This window comes from Melospiza georgiana, chromosome 29, assembly GCF_028018845.1.
Source record: "Melospiza georgiana isolate bMelGeo1 chromosome 29, bMelGeo1.pri, whole genome shotgun sequence".
In the NCBI taxonomy this organism is placed as follows: Eukaryota; Metazoa; Chordata; class Aves; order Passeriformes; family Passerellidae; genus Melospiza; species Melospiza georgiana.
In genome coordinates, this window is record NC_080458.1 from 5337194 (window position 1) to 5363061 (window position 25868).

The window sequence follows — 25868 nt, forward strand, 5'->3', positions numbered from 1 at the left end:
CGGCCACGTCCATCCGTGCTGGTCCGTGTCCATCTGGACAGATGTCCGTCTGTCCATCTGTCCATCCGTGAGGCTCCGGCCGGATCCCTACGTGCCCTCGGTGGCAGGGTCAGGCTCGGACAGGCGCCGCTCGCCCTGCGCCGTGGGCGCTGCCAGGCTCTCGGCCTGCAGGAGCAGGTTGCAGCCGAGGAAGAGGATGGCGAAGGTGACGGCGAGGCAGAGCACCAGGACCACGGCGATCTGGGCGGCCTCGCTCAGCCCCGTGTCCTCACGGGTGGCGTTCATGTCCCCCTCCTCCTCCTCCTCCTTGTCTTCCTCCCGGGAGCGGAGTGTGGCGGTGACAGACGCGAGGGTTTAAGTGATGTCAGGAACTCTCTGATCCTCCCTCCACGGCCCCCCTCACGCTCACTGGCGCTGGGTGCCCCCCCCGGCAAGGGGCAGCAGCTTTGCCCCGCCCTGGAGCCCCCCTGGAGGGGTGCAGAGTCCTGCAGGGAAGGGGGAGTCACCCCAGCCCCCTCCTGAGGTGCCCCTGGGGGGCAGCTCCCCATTCTGGCTGTCCCCACTGCAGGCACTCGGCCCCACAGCACTGGGGTGCAATGGGGACCCCATGGCTCAGGGGACCACCAGCTCAGCCCCATGGTGTGAGTGTGCCATGGGGACCCCCAGCTCAGCCCCGTGGCGTGAGTGTGCCATGGGGACCCCCAGTTCAGCCCCATGGTGTGAGTGTGCCATGGGGACCCCCAGTTCAGCTCCACAGCACTCAATCCCCCATGGGGACCCCCAGCTCAGCCCCACTACACTGGGGTCCCCCAGCTCAGCTCCATCACACTAGGGACCCCCAGCTCAGCCCCATGGTGTGAGTGTGCCATGGGGACCCCCAGCTCAGCCCCACAGCACTGGAGACCCCCAGCTCAGCCCCACAGCAATGGGGACTCCCCAGCTCAGCCCCTTGGTTTTGGATGTGATTTGGGACCACCAGCTCAGCCTCAGCATCCATTCTCCCCTCCCATGGCCCCCACAGCCAGGACATGACCAGGCTCTGTGTGAAAGCAGAAACTCTTTTATTTTTGGGGCAGCTCTGGCCCCCCAGGGACAGGAGTGACACTGGGGACAGGTGGTGATAAGGGACACGGCCAGCACTGGCTGTGTGGCACCAAGTGTGCTGCTGTGGGGTGTCACCCTGACCCCCAGCACCCTCTGCCAGGCCCCAGCACCACTCAGGGCTGGTGCCACCCTTGCCCTGAGGACTCACCCCGGTCATCAGCCAGGCCGGAGCCACTGAGCCAGTTCTCCAGGATGGACAAAACCAAGGAGCAACAACCCCCAAATTACAGGCTAGGCCAAGCCAAGCTCCTCCCAGAAGCTTTCTGGAGGTGAAGGAGGGGATCCAAGCAGAGTCACTGCCCCAAAAGTGCCACGGTGACCCTGCCTGGGTGACACCAGCCCTACAGCGCCAGCGTGTCCTTGATGAGCCGGCGCATGGTGGTGGTGACCGAGGTGCCCAGGGAGTCCGTGATCTGGTAGGAGATCTTGTACAGGTAGGGCTGCACGTCCTTCAGGCTGGTGTCAAAGACATTGTCCACCTCGGACTGGGTGGGCATCTTGGGCAGGTACTCGTGGCGGTTCATCACCTCCACGATGTTGATGATCTTCTCGCAGAGCTTCTCCCCCACCTTCTCGCGGCAGATCTGCCGCTCCTGCTCGTTGGCCAGGTTCACCACGTTCACCTTGATGGTCCACAGCTCCCAGGGAATGCACTCATCTGAGAAGGGCCACCGGGATTTCTTCTTCTGGTAGAACTCCAGGGAGATCTGCCCCATGCCGTCGGAGCCGGAGCTGCGCAGCGCGTCCTGCGGGGCAGCCCGGGGGTCACGGGGGAGCAGGGACTGACCAAACCCTCCCCAGGCACATCCCACTGGGGTTTATGGAATCACAGAGCTGGTAGAGACCCCCCAAGGATCATCCAGACCCACCCCTGTGCCTGAGAGCAGTGTGCAAACACTCCCTGAGCTCTGGCAGCCTTGGGGCCATGACCACATCCTGGGGAGCTGTTCCAGCCCCCATCACCCTGTGGGGGAAGGAGCTTTTCCCCAATATCCATCCCACCCCTTCCCTGCCACAGCTCTATCCATTCTCTCAGTGCTGTCACTGTCCCACGGAGCAGAGACCAGAGCTGCCCTGGGGATGAAGCTGAGGAGTCTCCTCTCAGTCTCCTCCAGCCCTCAGCTGTTATCTTTTATATCAAGAGTTCTGTTATCATTACAGTGCAAGGATTCCATACCCTCAGAGTTTTGTGCCTCCTCGATGTTTTCTGTAAGCAGTTCCTCTACACACTGACTCTTCCTGGTCCTTGCAGTAATCATCTGAGTCCAGATCCCACCAATCCACTCTTTTATACCACTTGTTCTTATTGGCTACAGGTGTAGCTCCTAATCTTTTACTAATTAGTCCAGCTACAACTCATTGGGGGATAAGATTACATTCTACATCACCTTAATTTACCCATATGTATCCCCCTACACTCCTCCTTTTAATCCACCCACAGGAGCCCCCTGCTCCATCCTGGGGCACCCTTGCAGATGTGTGGCTTCCCTTTAACCCCTTCCACGCTCCCCATTCTCCCTCCTCTCACCTTAAACTCCCCCACAGCCTTGCGGAGAGCGCGGTCGAGCTCCTCGGAGGAGACGCGCACGTAGGCGAAGTCGATGAAGTCGCAGTCCACGTCCTGGGTGCCCACGGTGCCAATGGAGTAGGTGCCCTCCTTCTTGTAGTGGAACTTGCCGGTGCTGCGGTGCAGCAGGACGGTGTGGAGCACGGCCAGCATGGCCTCCTCCACCTGCCTGCCCTCCACCGACACCTCCAGCACCTCGGCGCGGCAGTTCATGGCGGGGCCGGCGCTGGAGGGGCCACAGCAGCGGCTGCTGAGGGGACACGAGGGTGGCACAGGGGGGGTTGGGTGCTGCCAGGCTTGGGTGACAGCCCCTCTGCCTCCCCACTGTGTGCTGGTGTCCTGGTAGCCCACAGGGACCCAGCCGGGTGTCCTGACTTGAATCCCCCACATGCCAAAAACATCCAGGCACTCTTGGTATAGACCCCACAGAGACCCAGATGTCCTGATTTGAATCCCCCACATGCCAAAAAAATCCAGGCACTCTTGGTACAGATCCCTCATAGCCCCAGATGTCCTGATTTGAATCCCCCACATGCCAAAAAAATCCAGGCACTCTTGGTATAGACCCCACAGAGACCCAGATGTCCTGATTTGAGTCCCCCACATGCCAAAAACATCCAGGCACCATTGGTATAGACCCCCACCATAGCCCCAGATGTCCTGATTTGAGTCCCCCACATGCCAAAAAAATCCAGGCACTCTTGGTATAGACCCCAGAGAGACCCAAGTGCCCTGATTTGAATCCCCCACATGCCAAAAAAATCCAGGCACCCTTGGTATAGACCCCCACCATAGCCCCAGATGTCCTGATTTGAGTCCCCCACATGCCAAAAACATCCAGGCACCATTGGTATAGACCCCCACCATAGCCCCAGATGTCCTGATTTGAGTCCCCTACATGCCAAAAACATCCAGGCACCATTGGTATAGACCCCCACCATAGCCCCAGACGTCCTGATTTGAGTCCCCCACATGCCAAAAACATCCAGGCACCCTTGGTATAGACCCCCACCATAGCCCCAGATGTCCTGATTTGAGTCCCCTACATACCAAAAACATCCAGGCACCGTTGGTATAGACCCCCTGTAGCCCCAGATGTCCTGATTTGAGTCCCCCACATGCCAAAAACATCCAGGCACCATTGGTATAGACCCCCACCATAGCCCCAGATGTCCTGATTTGGGTCCCCCACATGCCACAAGGATCCAGGCACCCTCAGTACAGGCCCCCCACAGCCCCACAGAGATTGGGGTTGGTTGAAATCTCTCACATCCCACAGACATGGGCCCTGGCAGAAGTTCAGGGGGGTCCAGGACTGGGTGTGCCAAAGAGATCCAGGTGTCCCAGGATGGGACCCAAATGTCCTGGTCGGGTCCCCTCAGGGATCCAATACCCCAGAAGGGACCCGAATGTCCTGGTCAGATCCCCTCGGGGATCCAATATCCCAGAGGGACCCGAATGTCCTGCTCAGGTCCCCTCAGGAACCCAAATGTCCTGCTCAGGTCCCCTCATGGATCCAATATCCCAGAGGGACCTGAATGTCCTGCTCAGGTCCCCTCAGGAACCCAAATGTCCTTCTCAGGTCCCCTCATGGATCCAATACACCTGAGGGACCCAAATATCCTGATCGGGTCCTCTCAGGGATCTAATAGTCTGAGGCACCCAAACGTCCTGGTCAGGTCCCCTCAGGGACCCAAATGTCCTGCTCAGGTCCCCTCGTGGATCCTATACCCCTGAGGGACCCGGGTGTCCCCGTACGGGCCCACCCCCACCTCCCAGGAGCCCGGGGGATCCCGGCTGGGTCCCCCAAAACACCACACAGGCCCAGACGTCGCGGCCGGAGCCCACCTCAGTCTCCCACGGAGCGCCTCAGGCTCCCTCCAGGCTCGAGGTCCCGGTCCCCCCTCGGTCCCTGCGCCCCCTCAGCCCCGGCCCGGCCGCGGTGCCCCCTCGGTCCCCGGGCCCGGCCCCGGTCCCCACTCACCGCCCGGGCCCGACCATCTGACGGCACGGAGGAGGGAGGTGGATCATCCCATCTACGCGGGGGGGAGTGCAGAACACACCACCGGCACCGTAGCCACCCTTCCGGCCATGACCACGGTGTTTCATCACTCTGAACTTGATTCCGTTAACATTTTTCCCTTTCGGTGCCGTTCCCGCCAGCGGGGTGTCACCGGAGGTGGATTGGCCGTTCCGAGTCCGCGGATTCCCCTCTTCGCTGCTTGGTTCGTTCCAAAAGGGACATAGAGCTGGAAGGCCGCAGCCCAGAGCGTCTCACCTGCTCCATGGCGCCCCCAGCTCTGGAGGCTCCTCGGGGGTACTGCAGCGGGGCCGGTGTCCCCCGCTGACCCCTGCGGGGACAAGGCGACAACGGGGGGGACACGCGTGGGGACACCGGACACAGGGGCACGGGGGACACCTGGATATGAAGGGACACAAGGATATGGGACAGCAGGGGAAATAAAGAAAGGGAGGGGGACACAGGGACAGACGGACACAAGGGACAGCGTGACGTGGGGGATACTGGATAAAGGGACAAAGGGACAGTGGGATGGTTGGATATGGGGATAGGATGGACACGGGGACAGGTGGATATGGGGTGCGGTGTGAGCAGGGATGTGGGTGACACCTGTGGGGACATGGGACAGAAGGGCACGGGGGACAGCTGGGTATGAAGGGACACAAGGATATGGGACAACAGGGGAAATAAAGAAAAGGGGGGACACAGATGGACACAAGGGACAGAGTGACACAGAATATGGGGACACGGGGGGATAGTGGATGAAGGCACATGAAGACGAGAGGGACAAAGGGACAGCGGGATGGCTGGGTATGGGGATAGGGATGGATATGGGGACACGTGGATATGGGGCGCAGTGGGAGCAGGGACTCAGGGACTTGGAGGACACAGGAACAGGGGACGGATGGACATGGGGACACAGGGAAAGGGGACGTTTGGGGCACTGATCTGCCATCCTGCCATGGGGACACACGGCTCGGTGTCAGTCGCAGCAGGAATGTGGCCGTGTCACCGTGCGGGCACACACCGACACGGCCGCGTCTGTGCCGAGCAGCCCCGGGCCCGCCCGCCGGTTCCACGGAGCTGCTTTCACTCGGCCCTGCCGGTACCGTCCCCGTCCCTCCCGCAGCAGCCCGTGCCGAGGGAACGGGGACAGCGATGGGGACAAGGTGGCAGAGGGCAGCTCTGAGCTGTGGGAAGGGGACAGAGCAACCGCGCCGGTGCCAACCCGGTGCCCACCGTGTCCCGGTTCCCGTTCGCGGCCCCGCCGTGCGTCAGCGCTGTCCCCAGGCGGGGGCGGCGGCGGGGGGGACAGAGGGACCCTTGTTTTTTGTCGCTGCGGGCGCCCCCGGCCCCGAGCCTCAATGTGGCCCTTGTTCAGAGTGTCCCCGCTCAGTTTGCTCCGGGGCCAGGCTGTCCCCAGCAGCAGGAAGGCGACAAGCCGGGAGACAAATCGGCCACGCGTGTCACCCTCCTGCTTTGGCGTCCCCGGCTCTGTCCCCAACTCCTGGGCTGGGGACCCCAAACGCTGCCACCACCCCCCCGCCAGGGCTGGCCCTGCCAGCGGCCACGTCCCCAGGAACACGAGCGGGGATCGCGGTCACGCTTCCCGGTTATTTTGGGGAGGATAAATCAGGCGGGCGACAGGTGCGGGGCGGCGGCAGCCGGGGGTGAGTGACGGTTCAAGGGCAGCGCCGTGGGCAACGTGAGGCTCCGGAGCCGCGGCTGTCCCCGGCTGTCCCCGCTCCAGAGCCGCGGCTGTCCCCGGCTGTCCCCGCTCCGGAGCCCGGGCTCTCCCCGGCTGTCCCCGCTCCGGAGCCCCGGCCGTCCCTAACTCTGGCATCCTGGCTCCGGAGCCCCGGCTGCCCCCGGTTTGACGTCCCGGCTGTCCCCGGTTTGGCATCTCGGCTGTCCCCGGCTGTCCCCACTCTGGAGCCCCGGCTGTCCCCAGCTCTGGTGTCCCGGCTCTGGAGCCCTGACAGTCCCTAGATCCACTGTCCCGGCTGTCCCCGGCTCCGGAGCCCCGGCTGTCCCCGGTTTGGCATCCCAGCTGTCCCCAGATCCACCGGCCTGGCTGTTCCCAGCTCTGGCATCCTGGCTCCGGAGCCCCGGCTGTCCCCAGCTCTGGCATCTCGGCTCCGGAGCCCCGGCTGTCCCCGATTTTGGCATCCGAGTTGTCCCCGGTTTGACATCCCGGCTGTCCCCAGATGCCCCGGCCTGGCTGTCCCCAGCTCAGGCATCCCGGCTCCGGAGCCCCGGCTGTCCCCGGTTTGGCATCTCAGCTGTCCCCAGATCCACCGGTCCGGCTGTCGCCGGTTTGGCATCCTGGCTGTCGCCATTTCAAGTGCCCCAGCTGTCCCCAGATGCCCCGGCCTGGCTGTCCCCAGCTCTGGCACCCTGACTCCAGCTGTCCCCGGCTCCATCACCCCGGCTGTCCCAGCTCCAGTTCTCTGTTTTTTCCCTGGCTCCAGCGTCTTGTTTTCATCCAGCCCAAGTGTCCCAGCTGCCCCCAGCTCTGACATCTACACTGTCCCCAGCCCGGCTGTCACCAGCTCCTGTCCCCAGCTCTAGCTGTCCCCAGTCTGCCTGTCCCAGCTCCCGTGTCCTCCTATTTCCCAATCCCCGAATTTTAACTAAAAGGGAACACAAGGGACAAAGGTCCCGCCCAGTGGCTCTCACTGTACGGACAAGTTTATATACAGAAAATGGCCAAAAAGAGGGAAAATCAGAAAAATATATATAAAGGGGGGTTTGAGGGGGCCGGAGCCACCCCTCGCTCATGCCCCCCGCTCTGTACAGGACCCGGCCGGCGCTATTTACATCAGGGGCGTTTTTACAGGGGAGGAGGGCACCGCGCCGGCGATGCCCCCGGGGAAGACGGCGCCGGGGCTGCTGGGAGGCAGCGCCCTGAGCCGTGAAGGCACGTGGGGCACCCCAAAAAGTGCCCCCAAGAAGACTCAGGCATCTGAGGGGGGGACCCAGATATCCTGGGAGTGATCCCAGGCATCCCTGGAGTGATGCAGGGGTGGTCCCAGGGATCCCAGGAGCGACCTAGGGGTGCCCAGGGGATGTTCCAGATATCCTGGGTGCAATCCCAGGCATCCCTGGAGTGATGCAGGGGTGGTCCCAGGCATCCCAGGAGCGACCTAGGGGTGCCCAGGTATCCTGTGGATGACCCAGGAGGGGGTTCCAGGTGTTCTGGGGGTGATCCAGGGGATCCCTGGAGTGATGCAGGGGTGGTTCCAGGCATCCCAGGAGCGATTTGGGGTGCCCAGGGGGTCCCAGGCATTCTGTGGATGACCCAGGAGGGGGCTCCAGGCATCCTAGGAGTGATCCAGGGATGCCCAGGTGGTTTTTGGGCATTCTGAGGGTCACCCAGGGGGCGTCCCAAACATCCCAGGGCTGATCTAGGGGTACCCAGGGGATGTTCCAGATATCCTGGGAGCGATCCCAGGCATCCCTGGAGTGATGCAGGGGTGGTCCCAGGGATCCCAGGAGCGATTTGGGGTGCCCAGGGGGTGCCAGACATCCTGTGGATGACCCAGGAGGGGGTTCCAGGGGTTCTGGGGGTGATCCAGGGGTATGCATGGAGTCTTGGGAATGGCCTGGGGGGGGTCCCAGGTGTCCCAGAGGTCGTTCAGGAGTCCACAGGGGTGTCCTGGGCATCCCAGAACTGATCCAGGAGTGACCAGGGCAGGTTCCAGGCGTCCCGGGAGTGATCCAGGGATACCCCAGGTGGTTTTTGGGCATTCTGGGGGTCACCCAGGGAGGGTCCCAGACATCCCAGGGCTGATCTAGGGGTACCCAGGCGATGTTCCAGGCATCCCAGGGGTGACCCAGGGGTGCCCAGAGGGTTCCCAGGCATCCTTGGACTGAACCAGGGTTACCCAGGGCGGGTCCCAGATGTCCCCAGGCAGGTCAGGGGCTCATGGCAGCCCCTTGCCGGGGACTCAGAAAGGCAGAGTGTCCATGAAGATCTTGTCCACGATGGGTGGCGGCGGCACCAGATCCTCCAGCTTGAGGTAGAAGATGCGCTGGAGGCCCTGGGTGCAGAGGCTGCGCAGCTCGGGCAGCTTGCCCAGCAGCTTGGAGAGGCAGCTGGAGCGGCCGGGCTCGGGCCCTGCTGCCGCCACGTGGTCCTTGAGGCAGCCCACGATGCGGTTCTGCAGCTCCTCCACCCGCTTGGGCTCCTTCAGGCCGTGCCGGTCTGCGGGGACAGACAGCGTGTGGGACGGCGGGGACAGACAGCAGGTGGCGATGGGGACAGCGACAAGCCTGGAGCTGGCAGGATCTCACCTGTGATGATGACGAGGGCGGCGAGGCAGGAGAAGGAGGGGACATCGACGCTCATGCGGTGCAGGCTCTGGGAGAACTCGAGGATGGCGTCGATCCACTCGCCGAAGCCGCGCACGCACTGCTGCCGGTGCAGCACCACGCCGTTGCAGAAGATGAGTTTGCCTTCCTCTGGCTTGGAGCTGCCGGGAGAAATCCAGGTGTCACCCCTGGGCACAGCTCAGGGGCTCACCCAGCAGAAATCCAGGTGTCACCCCTGGGACACAGCTTGGGCTCCCCCAGCAGAAATCCAGGTGTCATCCCCAGCAGAAATCCAGGTGTCACCCTGGGACACAGCTTGGACTCCCCCAGTAGAAATCCAGGTGCCAACCCAGCAGAAATCCAGGTGTCACCCTGGGGACAGCTTGGAATGCCCCAGGAGAAATCCAGGGTGTCATCCCCCAGGCACAACTCGGGATCCCCCAAAAGAAATTGAGGTGCCACTCCTGGGCACAGCTCAGGCACCCCAAGCAGAAATCCAGGTGTCACCCCCAGCAGAAATCCAGGTGTCACCCCCTGGGCACAACTCGGGATCCCCCAGAAGAAATTGAGGTGCCACCCCTGGGCACAGCTCAGGCACCTCCAGCAGAAACCCAGGTGTCACCCCCCCCAGCTTGAGCTCCCCCAGGAGAAACCCAGGTGTCACCCTCAGCAGAAATCCAGGTGTCACCCTCATCAGAAGCCCAGGTGTCACCCTCAGCAGAAGCCCAGGTGTCACCCCCAGGAGAAACCCAGGTGTCACCCTCAGCAGAAGCCCAGGTGTCACCCTCAGCAGAAACCCAGGTGTCACCCTCAGCAGAAGCCCAGGTGTCACCCCCAGCAGAAACCCAGGTGTCACCCCCAGGAGAAGCCCAGGTGTCACCCCCAGCAGAAACCCAGGTGTCACCCCCAGGAGAAACCCAGGTGTCACCCCCTGCTCTGGGCTGCCCCGGGGCTCACCGGTACGCCAGGCGAAGGATGAAGAGCTCCAGGAAGGCTGACTCCAGCAGGAGGTCCTGGTCCTCCTTGGGCAGCTCGCTGAAGCCCTGGATCTTCTCGGCCCACTTGCGGATGACGTCCATGGAGCCGGTGAGGAGGTCGTAGAACTGCTGCACGTCCACCGAGTCCTCCTTCTCAAACGGGCACGGGGCTGACTCCTGGAACTGCCGTGGGCACGGGTCAGGAGTGGGGTGGGCACGGGGGAAGAAGTGGGGTGGGGATGGGTCAGGATCTGGCATGGGGATGGGTGAAGATTGGGATGGGCACGGGTAAAGAACTGGGATGGGAATGAGTCGGGACTAAGATGGGTCAGGAGTGGGGTGGGGATGGATCAGGAGCGAGGTGGGCACAGGTCGGGATTGGGATGGGTCAGGATTGGGATGGGGATGGGATGGGATGGGTCAGGGTTGGGATGGGGATGGGTCAAGATTGGGATGGGGATGATCCAGGACCGGGATGGGGATGGGAGAAGAACTGGGATGGGGATGGGTCAGGACTGGGATGGGGATGGGTCAGGACTGGGATGGGGATGGGATGGGATGGGTCAAGATTGGGATGGGGATGATCCAGGACTGGGATGGGGATGGGTCAGGATTGAGATGGGATGGGATGGGATGGGATGGGATGGGATGGGATGGGATGGGATGGGATGGGATGGGATAGGATGGGATGGGATGGGATGGGATGGGATGGGATGGGATGGGATGGGATGGGATGGGATGGGATGGGATGGGATGGGATGGGTCAAGATTGGGATGGGGATGATCCAGGACTGGGATGGGAATGGGTCAGGACTGGGATGGGGATGGGTCAAGATTGGGATGGGGATGATCCAGGACTGGGATGGGAATGGGTCAGGACTGGGATGAGGATGGGTGAAGAACTGGGATGGGATGGGTCAGGACTGGGATGGGGATGGGTCAAGATTGGGATGGGGATGGGATGGGTCAAGATTGGGATGGGGATGATCCAGGACTGGGATGAGGATGGGTGAAGAACTGGGATGGGCCAGGATTGGGATGAGTCAGGATTGGGATGGGGATGGGTCAAGATTGAGATGGGGATGGGTCAGGAACTGGAATGGGTCAGGACCTAGGACAGGGGTGGATTGGGAATTGGGGTGGGAATGGGATCAGGAGCTGGCATGAAGATGGGTGAGGAACTGGGTGGGAATGGGATCAAGATTTGGGACGGCGACAGGTCGGGAACTGTTGGGTTAGCAACAGGGATGAGTTTGGATCAGGAACAGGATGAGGACAGCACCAGGAACTGGGATGGGGATGGGTGAGGAACTGGGATGGGGATGGGTGAGGAACTGGGACGGGGATGGGTGAGGAACTGGGACGGGGATGGGTGAGGAACTGGGACAGGGATGGGTGAGGAACTGGGACAGGGATGGGTCAGGATTGGGATGGGGATGGGTCAGGATCCAACCGCAGCCCCAGCCACGGCCCTGGGCAGGGCGTGGGGTGGCACCAGCCCTACCTTGGAGTAGTCCAGCTTGGTGGCACTGGGGATGGAGTCGATGTGAGCCCGCACCAGCGAGGTGATGAGGCTGACGGGGGACGCATCCGGCGGCTGCTTGGGCTTGGAGGGCAGCCGGCCTCGCCTCCCCTTCAGGCTGTCGGTCCGGACCACTGTGTTGGGATTGCAGTGAGTGCCTGTCCTCAGAGCGGCCACAGAGGCTGCAGAGAGGGGACTGGGGAGGGTTCTGGTACCTTCTTTGACCATGCCCACGGCCAGGCACTTCTGGAAGCGGCAGAACTGGCAGCGGTTCCTGCGCCGCTTGTCCACAGGGCAGTCCTTGTTGGCCAGGCAGATGTACTTGGCGTTCTTCTGCACTGTGCGCTGCGCGTGGGGAAGGAGCGGCCGAGCTCAGCCCGGGGGCGCTCAGCTCTCAACAAAAACCCTTCTGTCCTCCCGTGCCTCCCTCTCCGGCCCAGCATCCGGCTCCGCGTCCCTGCCCGGGCCACCCCTCGGCATCCTCCCGCCGCCGCAGAGCACTGTGGGAGTATCCTCACCTTGAAGAATCCCTTGCAGCCCTCGCAGGTGCGCACGCCGTAGTGCTGGCACGACGCGTTGTCCCCGCAGACGGCGCAGCGCCCCTCGCCCGCCCCGGGGCTGCGCACCTTGCTGGGCCCCTCCAGCAGCGGCGAGCTGGGAGCCAAGGGCAGCCCCCCGAACCCCCTGGGACCCCCCTGGCTCGGGGGAAACGCGTCCGTGTCCAGCAGCCGCGGGTCCACACGGGGCGAGGGGCCCAGCTGCCCCTTGAGGGTCGCCGGGGAGCCAGCAGGGCTGGGCGCCGGGGGGCTGAAGGCGAAAAAGGGAGGCTGAGACCCCCCACTCTTGGCTGGCTCAGCCCAGGGCTGCCCGGCCTCGTAGTTCGGCAGCGGCGAGTACGGCCCGAAGGAGCCCTCCCATGCCGCGGCCGGCGGGGGCTGGAAGCCGGGCGTGGCGGGCGAGGGGATGGAGCAGGGGCTCCCGTAGCAGTCCGAGCCGCTGGAGGACAGGGTCTCGTCCGGCTGCCCCCCAAAAGCGCTGGGGTAGCAGCCGTACACCTGGAAATCCTCCAGCTTGAAGGCGGTGGCGGCGCTGGGCTGGCCGCTGGCGGGCAGCTGGTAGAGGAAGGCGTCGAACTCGCCGGCGTAGCCGTCCATGAAGGTGCTGAAGCTGGGCAGGGCTGGAGCGGCGGCCGCCAGATCGGCTCCGGCCACTTCCATGGGGAATCGGCCGCCCTCGGGGCTGAGCAGCTCGGCCGGGCAGCGCTCGCAGGGGCCGGCGCCCGGGGTGCTGCACTGGGCCTGGATGCAGGGCATCTCTGCGGGGAGAGAGGGGTGTCAGAAATCCAGGTGTCACCTCAGCAGAAATCCAGGTGTCACCTCCCACCAGCTGGGGCTCCCCCAGCAGGAATCCAAGTGTCACCCCCAGCAGAAATCGAGGTGTCACCCCCAGCAGAAATCCAGGTGTCACCCCCAGCAGAAATCCAGGTGTCACCCTGGGCACAGCTGGGTCTCCCCAGCAGAAACCCAGGTGTCACCCCAGCAGAAATCCAGCTGTCACCTCCCACCAGCTGGGTGTCCCCCAGCAGAAATCCAAGTGTCACCTCAGCAGAAATCCAGGTGTCACCCTGGGCACAGCTGGGTCTCCCCAGCAGAAACCCAAGTGTCACCCCCAGCAGAAATCCAGGTGTCACCCTGGGCACAGTTCGGGATCCCCAGCAGAAACCCAGCTGTCACCCCAGCAGAAATTCAGGCGTCACCCCAGGACAAATCCAGGTGTCACCCTGGAACAGCTCAGGCTCCCCAGCAGAAATCCAGGGGACCGTGTACAGCCCCTCTGGCATCCAGACAGAGGATGGGGACAGGGTGGGAACAGTGAGAACTTCCCCAGGGCTCTTCTCGTGCTGGAGCTGCACCTCCATGGCCACTGGCAGTGTGGTGGCGGCCACCAGTGTCCCCAGGAAAGGTCACGGCACAGCCAATGGGTGCAAAGGACATTGCCCAAAACGCTGGCTTAGCAAAAGGCCCCGAAAGGAAAGGAGGGAGGAATGTGGCCAGCAGATTCCCAAGCCCTCGGGCTGGCCAAGCCAAGCTGGAGTTAGGGCCGAGCTGGATTTTGAGGACTCCACTTCCCCCATCATCCCTTTTAGGGCTTTTTGGGAACATCAGCGCAGGTGAGGGGGAGAGGAGCCCACCCTGTGTCCCTGGAGCCCCCCAGGGCTGTGTGCACGGACCTGGTGGGACATAAGACAAGCAGAGCCCTGTGTCCAGCTGAAAGCCAAGCCAGAAGTGACCCCCGTGGCAAGACGATAATGTAATTCATCTCGCAGACCTTTAAAGGTCGCGCTGCGCTGGCCCCCGGCCACGTCCTGGCACGGCCCCCGCTGCCAGAGCCCCCGGATTCCCCCAGCCAAATCTGGGCAGCTCTCTGGGGCACCAGGAAAGCCGACACCCCGCCAGGAGCCGCGGTTAAAAATACCCAGCGTGGCTCCAGCGCTGGCACCCGCGGGATGGCACCGGCCCCCAGCCCCCTGCGGGCGGTGCCCGTGGGGTTTGTGCGTGTCCAGCCGGGGGCAGAGGGGGAGCAGCGACCCCACAGCTGCCTCCTGTCCCCGAATGAAGCCCAGGGCACCTCGGGCCGAGCTGGGTGCACCCCTCAGGGCACACTGTCTGTGCCAGCGGGAGTTTCCTTGCCTGCATGAAAAGCTCGGCAGATGCAACTCCTCGACCCTTCCTGCGCTCCCAGTTCGGACGTTTTTCCTCCCACCCACTCGCTGACAGAGTTTGGGGTGCCCTCTGCGCTGTCCCCCCGAGGAGCGGGCACAGATTCCCGCAGCAGCCTCTGCTGTGCCCACGGCCGGGCTCTGTTTGCAGATTCCTGCTTTGGCAGGGAGGGAGGGCAGCTGCCCGTCCGTGCCCAGCCCCGACGCTGCCGCCTGCACGGGCGGGTGGCAGCCGCTGGCACCGGGCCCCGAGCCGCGGGCGGGCGAGAGCAGCCGGTGACACCGGGGGTGGCTCCCGCTGCCCACGTCCCTGCCGGCACCTGCTGTGCCCGGTAATGCCGCAGCAGCGCTGGGCACGGGGGGTTTGCCCGCACGGGGCTGGCTGCCCGCACATCCCGGTGCTCTCCGCTGCCAGCTCCCGGTGCTGCCCGAGCGTTCCCGCCTGCCCTCTCCGGTTCCGTGCCCGCTCTGCTCGGGGTTCCCGGCGTGATGCCCGCTGTGGGGCGGCTCTGCCCGCTGCCAACCCCAGGGATGGGGATTCCCTGCGTCCCGGTTGCGGTGCCGGGATGGGGGAACCAAGGAGCCGCTCCCGGTGCTGCGCAGCTCCTCACAGAGGAGAGGGGGGTGTCGGGCTCGTCCCGGGACCCCCGGGGCCGGGGGTCGCTCTGAAAATTCCCGCCGGCCGCGCGACCCCCGGTGCTACCGGCACTCCTGACCCAGCTCCTCCCGGCGTCACCGGGACGCCCCATCCCGTGCACCTCCCGTGCACGCTCGGTTCCTCCCGGCGCCACCGGCTACCCACAAGGGGCAACCCCGCAGAGCGCGCAGCGCCCGGTGCCTTCCACCGGCACCCCCGACTCTCACCGGTGACACCGGGAGTTCCTTCCACAGCGCCCTTCGGACGCGCCAGCCCCGGCTCCACCGGGACGCGCCAGCTACCGGGACACCCTCCCACATCCATGCACCTTGCGGGACGCCCACCGCCCTGAGCCCCCGGTGCCACCGGGATGCCCCACCCGGGATCCCCTCGGTGCCACCTGACGCGCCCGATGTGAATCAAACGGCTCCCGCTCCCCCGGTGCCACCGGGACACCACCGGGGCACCGTGCCCCTCCCACTGCCCGCACGACCACCCCCGGTGCCCCCCGCATCCCGGTGCCGCCCGTACCCGGGTGCCGGCGCGGCGGCGCTCCGGTTCGTGCTCCTGCCACGGCCGCTCCGCGGGCTCCGCCGGGCTCCGGCCCCGCCACTACTTTCTCTTAAGCGCTCGGTGACGCGCGGGGCGGCGCGGGGCCGGTGACGCACGGGGGGGGCGGCCCCGGCGGGGGCGCGGCCGTGACGCACGCGGGGTTCCATTGACGCACCCGCGGCCCCGGCTAAAAATACCCCCGCGGCCCCGGCTAAAAATAGCTCGGGCGCCCCTCGCTTCCCCCCTGATCCCCCCCGGGGGCCGCCGGAGCGGGGAGGGAGGCCCCGGTGGCCGGGGTATCCCCGGTGTCCCATCGGTGTCTCCTCGCTGCCGGTGCACCGTGCCCCGGTGCCTCCATGGCCGGCGCTCTCTTGCTGCCGGTGTTTCCGGTGTCCCCTCGTTGCGCCCACCCCCGATGCCCCCTCGGTGCTGGCATCACTTCAGTCCCCACCTCCGGTAACCTCTCGGTGTCCCCTCGTTGTCGGTACCCCGGTGCCCCCATTCTCGGTGCCGGTATCTCCGGTACCGCTATCCCCGCTGTCCCCTCAGTGTTGGCATCCTCGGAGCCCCCTCGGTGCCGGTGTCTTCATTGCCCCATTCCCGGTGTGCCCCCGGTGTGCCTCCGGTACCGCTATGCCCAGTGCCCATCTCTCTCTCGGTGTCAGAATCAGTGCCCCCGGTGTGCCCCCGGTACCGCTATGCCCAGTGCCCATCTCTCTCTCGGTGCCGGTATCCCCGGTGTCCCCTCGTTGCCGGTACCCCGGTGCCCCCATTCCCGGTGCCGGTATCTCCGGTACCATTATCCCCGGAGCCCTCTCGGTGCCGGTATCTCCGTTGCCCCATTCCCGATGTGCCCCCGGTGCCTCCCGTACCCCCGGTACCGCTATGCCCGGTGCCCATCTGGGTCTCTCCGGTGCTCAGCGGCACCGGTACCCCCGGGCTCCTCCCGCCCGGTGCCGGTGCGGGGGGGATGACGCGGGGTCCCGCCCCCGCCCGGTCCCCGCGGGGAGCCCCTGGCCGGCCCGATGGAAACAGCGGCGGCTGCTGGCGGGCGGCGGCGCCGGGAACAGCGCCCGGGGGCTGGAAAATGAGCTCAGCCCGGCCCGGGCCCGCGGGAGGCCGAACGGTGAACGGAAGAGACCCAGAACTTCGTAGTGCCCTTTGGTGCCATCCCGGTGCCCCCTCAATGCCCTCCGGTACCATCCCGGAACCCCCTCAGTACCCGGTACCATCCCGGTACCCCCTCCATACCCTCCGGTACCATCCCGGTACCACTCCAGCACCTCCCGTGATACCCCCCGGTACCGCCCCGTCACTCCCTTGGTATCTCCCGGTACACGTCGGTACCGGCTCGGTACCGTCCCTTCCCACTCCCGGGGACAAACCGGGGGGTCTTGGGGACCCGGCCCGCTGTGCCCGGTTCGACAGCGCCGTTAGCGCTCCCCCGTTAGCGCCCCTACAGCGGCACGGTCCCACCGGGGGGGCTGGAGCCGGTGCCCGGTGCCCTGGGAGCCGCAGCCGGTACCGGGACCCTGCCTGGCCTCACGAAACACCGTGAGCAGCAGCGGGGACAGCCCGGCAGAGGGGTCCGGAGGGCGCACGGGGCTACCGGAGGAGGCGGGCCGGGGGTACCGGAGGAGGCGGCCCGGGGGTACCGGAGGAGGCGTCCCAGCACCGGGCGCTCTCCCCCGTTCCCTCGCTCCGGCCCCGCTTCTCGCTATCGCCCTCCCCCGACGGGGTTCCGTGACGTCACACCTGCCCGCTGACGTCACGCCGGTCACTGACGTCTTGGGGATCCCGCGGCAGCACCGGCGACGCCCCCGGAGGGATCCCCCGGGCCCGGTGAGGCCACGGCCGGTGCCAGCCCGGGGATGCGGCCCCGAACGCTCGGGACGGATCACACAGGAGGGTCCCGGAGCTGCCGGGGGTCCCAACGCCACCGGGGGCGCGGATCGCAGCCCCCCGCATCCCTCGCTCGGTTACCGGACGGTGACACCGGCAGCCCCCGCATCCCGGGATTAGCTGTACCCCGGGAGAGGCCGCGGCGGCGTCGGGGGAGGAAACCCGAGCCCAAGCAGCCCCGCAAGGCCGCGGGGGCGCAGGGGGTACCCGGGGATCCACCGCGACACCCGCTGGGGACACGATGGCCACACCAGGGTGCCCGTGCCCGCCCCGGTGCCCACGGCTGGCTCCGTGCCCGCGCTCTATATTTATCGGTAATGACAGGCTGCTCCGGGGCGTGCCCGGTGCCCCGGCCGTGCCCAGGCGGTGCCACGCGTGACTCCAGCTGTCCCACGGCCACCTGCCCCTCTCCGGGCACACGCAGCCCCAGGTCGCGGCTATAAAAAGCCGAGCGTGGGGTGGCAGCTGCCACCAAAGGGGGGGGGGTCCCGTGGTGGCTCTGGCAGGAACGGGATGCTCCGGGGCTGGCAGCACGGGAGGGACGCCGAGAGCAGCCGGGGCTGCGGGAACCGGACCATAAATGTCCAGCCCGGAGCTGTCCTGGAACGGGGACAAGGCAGGGGAGTGTGGGGGGGCCGGCTGAGCCCCCCCATCTGCCGCCATGGAACACACAGAAAGCGGCAGTTGTCACCCCCAGGGGGGACAGGGAGAGCTGGGGTCCCCAAACAGCGCAGGCAGAGGGGAAACTGAGGCAGAGTAAAGGGGAAACTGAGGCAGAGCAGAGGGGAAACTGAGGCAGAGTAAAGGGGAAACTGAGGCACAAACAGAGGGGAAACTGAGGCACAGCAGAGGGTTGGGGGCTCTCGGTGCTCCATCTGTGCACACACCAATGTTGTGGCAGTCCCGCAGCTCTGGGGGTGCTTTGTGTCCCCCAATCTCTTCAGCGGCTCCGGGGGCTCTTTGTGCCCCCCAACTCCTTCAGCGGCTCTGGGGGCGCTTTGTGTCCCCCAATCTCTTCAGAGGCTCTGGGGGTGCTTTGTGTCCCCCAACTCCTTCAGCGGCTCTGGGGGTGCTTTGTGTCCCCCAACTCCTTCAGCGGCTCTGGGGGTGCTGTGTGAGCCCCAGCTCTGGGGGTGCTTTGCGCCCCCCAATCTCTTCAGCGTTTCTGGGGGTGCTTTGTGCCCCCCAACTCCTTCAGCAGCTCTGGGGGTGCTGTTTGAGCCCCAGCTCTGGGGGCGCTTTGTGTCCCCCAATCTCTTCAGCGGCTCTGGGGGTGCTTTATGCCCCCCCAGCTCCTTCAGCGGCGCTGGGGGACACCGAGGCAGTTTTGGGGGGACCCGTCCTGCGCGGGCACCGCGTCCCGTGCCGGAGGAAGGGCTCGGGGTGGGACTCGCTTCCCGCCGGCTGCCGCAGGAAACGGGGCAGGAAGGGCCGGGCCGGGGCCCCGCAGCGCCGGGACGCGGCCGAAGGCACCGGGGGGGACACCGGGGGGACCCCGGCAGCTCAGTCACGTCCGAGGTGACATCGGTGTGTCACCCCAAAGGGACAGAATCGGGGCTCTGTCCCCCCTCACTCACAGCCAAGCATCGCTGCAAATCCTCTCTGTATTAGCGAGGTACAACAGCAGAGCAGGGTGAGACCCCCAGGGCCCCCCCAGCCTGGGGAATTTGGGGCTCCCCCCGGTGCTCCCCCAGCCCAGAGCTCCGTGAGCCGCTCCAGGAGTGTCCTCACGTCTGTCTGTCCCTTGCTGCTGCGTCCGTCCCTCAGCGTCACAATCCCCAAACCTGCTCCGTGCAGCCCCCAAAGGACTGGGGGGGTGGGCAGAGCGAATGAAGCCCCTCGCAAATAAATAAATAAATAGTCCTGGGGAGGCTTAGAGGTGACTCTCCTCCTCCTCCAGCGCCCGGTTGAGCCCCGGGATGAACTTGAGCAGCCGCTGGCGGAAGCTGCTGTGCCGGTTCTTGCGGGGCACGGCGGCGGCTCCGTCCCCGGGATCCCCGGCCCGGGCCCAAAACTTCCCCGCAGCCCCCGGTGGCCCCGGACACCTGAGGCTGGAGCTGCGACCCAGAGCGGGCCGGGGGCGCGGGGGAGGGGGCGCGGGACCCCCGGTGTCCTCATCCTTGTCCTTGTCGCCGTCATTGTCGCCGTTCAGGGAGCTGGAGGAGGCGAAGACGCAGGTCTGGTACAGGGAGTCATCGCTGCCGCTGGCTCGGGAGGAGCCCCCCGGCAACGCCTCCCCCTGCAGGCACCAGCGGATGGACTCCAGCGTGTCGTAGATGCTGGGGTCCTTGGCCACCACGCCTGATGGGGGACAACACGGGGGTGGTCAGGGGAGGCGGGTGGCGCCCCAAAACCCTCCCAAACAACCCCCCGAGAGCCCCACTCACCCCGCACCAGCCGCTGCTCCTGCACCATCAGCGAGCGAAACTCGCCCCATTTCTCGTAGAGGGTTTGCTGTGGGGAGGGTGAGGGGGGTCAGGACCTGGCTGAGGGGTCTCCAGAACCATGCTGAGGGGGTCAGGACTCCCTGAGGGGGTCAGGACCCCACTGGGGGGTCCCAGGATCCTGCTGAGGGGGTCCCAGGACCCTCAGGGGTGCCCAGGACCCTGCTAAGGGGTCTCTAGCACCCTGCTGAGGGGGTCAGGACTCCCTGAGGGGTCCCAGGACCCTGCTGAGGGGGTCAGGACCCTGCTGAGGAGTCCCAGGATCGTGCTGAGGGGTGCCCAGGACCCTGCTAAGGGGTCCCAGGACCCTGATGAGGGGGCTCTAGCACCCTGCTGAGGGGGTCAGGACTCCCTGAGGGGTCCCAGGACCCTGCTGAGGGGTGCCCAGGACCCTGCTGAGGGCGTCAGGACCCTACTGAGGGGGGATCAGGACCCTTCTGAGGGGGTCAGAACCCTCCTGAGGGGTGCCCAGGACCCTGCTAAGGGGTCTCCAGCCCCCCCTCAGCCCCAGCTCACCTTCAGGTACTGCAGCCGTGCCTCCAGCTCAGCCCTCCTGATGGATGTGCCATAGAGAGTGTCGAGCCTGTGGGTCAGCAGCTGTCAGCACTGGGGGGGCTGCAGCCCCCCCCAGGAACCCCCCGAGCCCCCTCACTCACCGGAGAACATTCCCCGAGCTCTTGATGATCTCCACGATCTCCCGGTGCCGGATTCCCTCCACGTTGAGCCCGTTGACGCCCGTGATGGTGTCCCCTGGAGCACAGGGCGAGCGGGGCGGGTTCAGGGGGGCTGCTCCCCGCTGACGGGGCTCCCCTGGGTCCCCCCCAGGATGTGCTCACCAGCCTTGAGCCCCGCGGCCTCGGCCGGGCTCCCGCCGTGCACACGGCACACGAAGGTGAACATCTCCACGCTGTTGCTGTCCTGGTGGTGCAGCCCGTAGGTCTGCAATGATGGGGGGCTGCAGTCAGGGGCACCCCGACCCCCAGGGAACCCCCACAAGGGCAGCAATGCAGTGTTGGGTTGCTGCTGGGGGGGGGGGGGGGGTTTGCCCAAGCAGCACAGCATGGGGAGGTTTGGTGATTGTGTCACCTCTAAAAATAACCCCGGGGATCGGAGGCAAATTAAAAATACCCTGATGCAAAGCAAGGTGTGGGGAGCAGGGCCAGGCTCAGCTCGGCTCAGCTCGGCTCAGCTCAGCACCCACCTGGATCTCGAAGCCAAAGGACTCCTCTGCCTTCTTCTGCAGCGTCACCACCTTCCTGGGGGACACAGGGGTCAGGGCACCAGGCACGGCCAAAACTGCCTGTGGGAATCTCAAAAATGCTGCTTTTGGGCTCCCCAAAATCCCTGCACACCCAAAACTGCCCTGTGGGAATCTCAAAAATGCTGCTTCGGTGCACACCCAAAACTGCCCTGTGGGAATCGCAAAAATGCTGCTTTGGGCTCCCCAAAATCCCTGCACATCCAAAACTGCCCTGTGGGAATCTCAAAAATGCTGCTTTGGGCTCCCCAAAATCCCTGCACATCCAAAACTGCCCTGTGGGAATCTCAAAAATGCTGCTTTGGGCTCCCCAAAATCCCTGCACACCCAAAACTGCCCTGTGGGAATCTCAAAAATGCTGCTTTTGGGCTCCCCAAAATCCCTGCACACCCAAAACTGCCCTGTGGGAATCTCAAAAATGCTGCTTTGGGCTCCCCAAAACCCCTGCACACCCAAAACTGCCCTGTGGGAATCTCAAAAATGCTGCTTTGGGCTCCCCAAAATCCCTGCACACCCAAAACTGCCTGTGCAAACCTCAAAATGCTGCTTTGGGCTCCCCAAAATCCCTGCACACCCAAAACTGCCCTGTGGGAATCTCAAAAATGCTGCTTTGGGCTCCCCAGAATGCCTGAGATGGGATTCACCCCACTCTGCCCCCTCAGTTTGCCTTTGTCAGAATCCTGTGGGTGCCAGGCAGGATGTGCCCACAGGGTCTGGGGGTGTCTGAGCTGTGACCCCACGTTTGCTCTCACTTCCCCCATAAAATCCCCCTCATTTCCAGCCCTCCCAGGGTATCCAGAGTGGAACAATGTCCCCAAGGCCAAGCTCCAGCCCTCTGGGACAGGGACCCCAGCCCCACTCCTGTGCCCCCTGCCCCTACCTGTGCTCCTCCGGGGACTGGCTGGGTGATGCCCACTTGAACCCAGTGTCCTGTGACAAAGGAAGAGCCATGAGGGGACACCCGAGGGGACATCCCCCACCAGGACAGCACCAAACCGTGCCAAGGCAGCACCCGGGTGCCCCCTGGGCATAACAGGGCTTTGATCAGGGCTCAAAGCACCCTCAGAGCGCCCGGGGCTCGCCCCACGCTTTGACGTCAGCCCCACCCCACGCTCTGAGGGGCCCCGGCACAGAGGGGGCCCTGTTGTGGCCACAAAATCGGGGTTTTTGTGCAAAATCCACCCCTCCCTCCCCGCCAGCCCAGACAATGTCGCTGTTGTGGCAGGAGCAGAGGCGTGGGCGGGTGGAGGAACTGGCAGGACCCTCAGGAGGGGACAGGGCTGTCCCCAAATGCCCCTCTGGGGGTGCAGCCCCAGTGCAGCACAGGCGGTGTCACCAAAATCTGCCCTGTGAGGGTGGCACATGGCACGGTTTGGTGGCAGCAGGGTGCTGGGCTCTGGCACTGCAGCACAGTGTCACAAAAAGCTGTCCCTTGAGGGTGGCACATGGCACGGTTTGGTGGCACATGGCACGGTTTGGTGGCAGCAGGGTGCCGGCGGTTCTCTCTGTGCTTTGCCTGCCACATGGGTGTCACCAGCTCTGCCACATGGGTGCCGCCAGCCCTGCTGGTGTCACCAGATAACGACAGACCTCCCCAAATGCACCCACAGGCACAAAACCACCAGAAACGGGAACGTTGTCGCCTGTCACGCTGGGCCCCACGTCACCGCAGGGACAGGAAGGGACGCTCTGGAGCCCTCGGGGACACGGCTGGTGCTGGTGGCCCTGCTGGCCAGGCCACCGTGCGTGTCTGGGCTGTGGCAGAGCAGCCACTTCTGCTCCGGATGTCGGCTCCGCTCTCGCTTCCCACCGCGCTCAGGAAGCGCCGCGGGGCCGGGGGAGCCTCAGGGCGGGGTCGGGCCCAGCTGAGGAGCTTTGCCAGGGCCCTGTGCCCCTGCAAACCAGAGCTGGCAGCGCTGGGAGCTGTCCTTAAACCAGACCCAGGGTACTCTGGGATCTGTCCCTTACTGTCCCCAAACCAGAGCTGGGGAGCGCTGGCACCTGTCCACTGCTGTCCCTAAACCAGACCCAGGTTACTCTGCCCTTTACTGTCCCTAAATCAGACCCAGGGCACTCTGGGACCTGTCCCTTACTGTCCCTAAATCAGACCCGGGGAACTCTGTCCCTTACTGTCCCCAAACCAGCCCTGGGGAGCTCTGGGTCCTGTCCTTAAACCAGACCCAGGGTACTCTCTGATCTGTCCCTTACTGTCCCTAAACCAGAGCTGGGGAGCGCTGGGACCTGTCCCTTGCTGTCCCTAAACCAGACCCTGTGATCTGTCCCTTGTCCTCCCTAAATCAGAGCCAGGGCACTCTGGGAAATGTCCCTTAGTGTCCCTAAAACAGACCCAGGGTACTCTGTCCTCTACCGCCCCTAAACCAGACCCTGTGATCTGTCCCTAAATCAGACCCCGCTCCTGGGGTACCCTCGCCAGAGTCCAGGGGGGTTATGGGGTCACTCCTGTCCCACTGGGGTCACTCCCGCCCCAGTGACAGAGCCACAAACAGTGGGGTGGGGTCTGGTCCTGGGCCCTGAGAGCTGCAGGGCAGGACAGGGAGAAGGACCAGGACAGGATGTGGGGCTTGGGGACACCGGGAAGGGGCACAGGGACGATTCCTGAGGGAAGGTGAGGAGGGATCTCCATGTGGGGACCCGGGGGGAAACCAGGGTGGGGGTACCGGGACAACCGCGGGGCAGGACGTGAGCAGGATCCGGGACAGGATGTGACGCTTGTGGGGACAACACGGAGCGAGAGGGGACGGCGACAGCGGGAAGAGGCTGCGGGGTGATGGGACAGGGGCGAGGAGATGCTGGGGCAGCACAAGAGGCTGGGGGCGGCCATCGAGACACCGAGGCGGGATGGGGACACGAGGAAACCGGGGCGGGAGGGGGACAGCGGAGCGGGATGGGGACACGAGGGAAGCTCGGGCGGGAGAGGGACACGAGGGAACCGGAGCGGGATGGGGACACGAGGGAAGCTCGGGCGGGAGGGTGACACGAGGGAACCGGAGCGGGAGGGGAACATGAGGGAAGCTCGGGCGGGATGGGGACACGAGGGAACCGGAGCGGGAGGGGAACATGAGGGAACCGGAGCGGGAGGGGAACATGAGGGAAGCTCGGGCGGGAGAGGGACACGAGGGAAGCTCGGGCGGCGCTCGGGGCACGATAAGAGCCCCAGAGGAGACACCGGAGCGGACCCGCAGCCACCGGCGGCCGGGCGGGACGGGGACACGGCGCAGCCCCGCTCCCCCCATTACCGGTCCCGGTGCACAAGCAGGGGCACCGGGCCGGCTCCCCCCCCAGCCCTACCTTGCGCACACGGGGCAGGGTCCCGCCGGCCGCCGCCAGCGCTCGGTACAGCTCGGCGGGCCCAGGGCTCTCCGGGGCCGCCGCCGGTGCCGCATCGTCCTTCGGCCGGAGCCGCCGCCGCCGCCGCCGCCGCAGGGTCATGGCCGGGCCGGGCCGTGCCGGGAGCCGCTATATGGACCCTGGGGGTGGGGACACCAAGGGACGCGCCCCTTTTGGGGCCGGACACGCCCGCTTGGGCGTTAGAGCGCGGCTTTGGGGATAAACCACGCCCAGGGCCCGGCTGGGGCCGGCGGCTCCCCGGGCACGGGAAGGGACCGCGGGGAGCTCGGGGGGTCCGCGGTGAGGGGACCCCAGGGAGGGGACAGTGGACGGGGATCCTGCTTGGGGACCCCATAGGGATCATGGGGGGCTCCAGTGGTGCTTGGCTGCTTGGGGTCCCTGTGGGGGTCCAGTGAGGGGGTCCGGTGAGAGGGTCCCACTCGGGGAACCCATGGGGGTCCAGTGGGGAGGGTCCTGCTTGGGGACCCCATGAGGGCCCAGGGGGGGTCCAGAGGGGGGGGTCCTGCTTGGGGACCCCATGAGGGTCCAGGGGGGTCCAGAGGGGGGGGGGTCCTGCTCAGGGTCCCCATGGAGGTCAAGTGGGGGTCCAGAGGGGGCGGTCCTGCTCGAGGACACCATGGAGGAACAGTGGAGGGTCCAGTGGTGGGGTCCTGCTCGGGGACCCCATTGAGGTCCAGGGAGGGGGTCTGGTGTGAGGGTCCTGCTCGGGGACACCATGGGGGTCAAGTGGGGGGTCCAGTGGTGGGGTTCCTGCTCTGGGTCCCCATGGGGGTCCAGTATGAAGGTCCTGCTCGGGAACTCCATAGAGGAACAGTGGAGGGTCCAGTGGGGAGGATCCCACTCGGGGTCCTGCTCAGGGTCCCCATGAGGGTCTAGTGGGGGGTCCTGAGGTGGGGGGGGTCCTTCTCAGGGACCCCATTGAGGTCCAGTGGGGGTTCTGTGGAGGTCCAATGTGGGGGGTCCAGTGTGAGGGTCCTACTTGGGGGCCTCATGGAGGTGCAGTGGGGGTTTAAGTGGGGGGATCCTGCTTGGGGACCCCCTGGAGGTCCAGGGAGGGGGTCCGGTGTGAGGGTCCCGCTCGGTTCCAGTGGGGGGCGTCCTCACTGTGCTCAGGGACCCCATAGAGGTCCCACGGGGGGTCCCCTTGTGTGGGGTCCAGCAGGACAGAACAATTGAGGTTCCTTCTTAGGGATCCTGCGGGGGTCCAGGGGGGGAGGTTCCACCGGGGTCCTGCTCGGTGACCCTCGGGGGGTCCATAGGGGGGGTCTGCTGTGAGGGTCCTGCTCAGGAACCCCGTGGGAGTCCATGGGGGGGTCTGGTGTGAGGGTCCTGCTCAGGAACTCCATGGGAGTCCACAGGGGGGTCTGGTGTGAGGGTCCTGCTCAGGAACCCCGTGGGGGTCCATAGGGGGGTCCCTTCATGAAGTTCTGCACGGAGATCCCCCAGAACTCAAGGTGGGGGTCTGAGGGAGGGTCCTGGGCAC

General features: G+C 65.3%; 3 protein-coding genes across 6 annotated transcripts; all 3 read right to left on the bottom strand.

Annotated features, from left to right (window-relative positions):
• Positions 1-1040: 1040 nt before the first annotated feature.
• Positions 1041-4782, bottom strand: ATG101 (autophagy related 101). Of its 4 annotated transcripts, none has more exons than XM_058042184.1 (3): positions 4656-4782; positions 2633-2918; positions 1041-1850 (listed from the first exon to the last, which is right to left on the bottom strand). In XM_058042184.1, exons 1-3 carry the CDS (start codon positions 4778-4780, stop codon positions 1446-1448), a joined length of 816 nt encoding a protein of 271 aa, XP_057898167.1. In that variant the 5' UTR covers positions 4781-4782; the 3' UTR covers positions 1041-1445. The 4 variants fall into 4 exon arrangements, with proteins under 4 accessions (XP_057898167.1, XP_057898166.1, XP_057898169.1 ...); XM_058042183.1 differs by having other exon boundaries at positions 2633-2921; positions 4656-4781; XM_058042186.1 differs by lacking the exon at positions 4656-4782 and adding an exon at positions 4520-4607 and having other exon boundaries at positions 2633-2921.
• A 3077-nt stretch (positions 4783-7859) lies between these two features.
• On the bottom strand, positions 7860-15459 carry NR4A1 (nuclear receptor subfamily 4 group A member 1). The gene is made up of 7 exons (XM_058042116.1): positions 15392-15459; positions 12023-12819; positions 11720-11849; positions 11487-11638; positions 9963-10165; positions 8988-9166; positions 7860-8898 (listed from the first exon to the last, which is right to left on the bottom strand). The coding sequence occupies exons 2-7, from the start codon at positions 12815-12817 to the stop codon at positions 8642-8644; spliced, it is 1716 nt and encodes a 571-aa protein (XP_057898099.1). The 5' UTR covers positions 12818-12819; positions 15392-15459; the 3' UTR covers positions 7860-8641.
• A 3539-nt stretch (positions 15460-18998) lies between these two features.
• TAMALIN (trafficking regulator and scaffold protein tamalin) lies at positions 18999-24466 on the bottom strand. Its single transcript, XM_058042171.1, has 8 exons — positions 24326-24466; positions 21897-21946; positions 20960-21014; positions 20595-20697; positions 20415-20508; positions 20275-20341; positions 19702-19768; positions 18999-19615 (listed from the first exon to the last, which is right to left on the bottom strand). The coding sequence occupies exons 1-8, from the start codon at positions 24464-24466 to the stop codon at positions 19188-19190; spliced, it is 1005 nt and encodes a 334-aa protein (XP_057898154.1). The 3' UTR covers positions 18999-19187.
• Positions 24467-25868: the final 1402 nt, after the last annotated feature.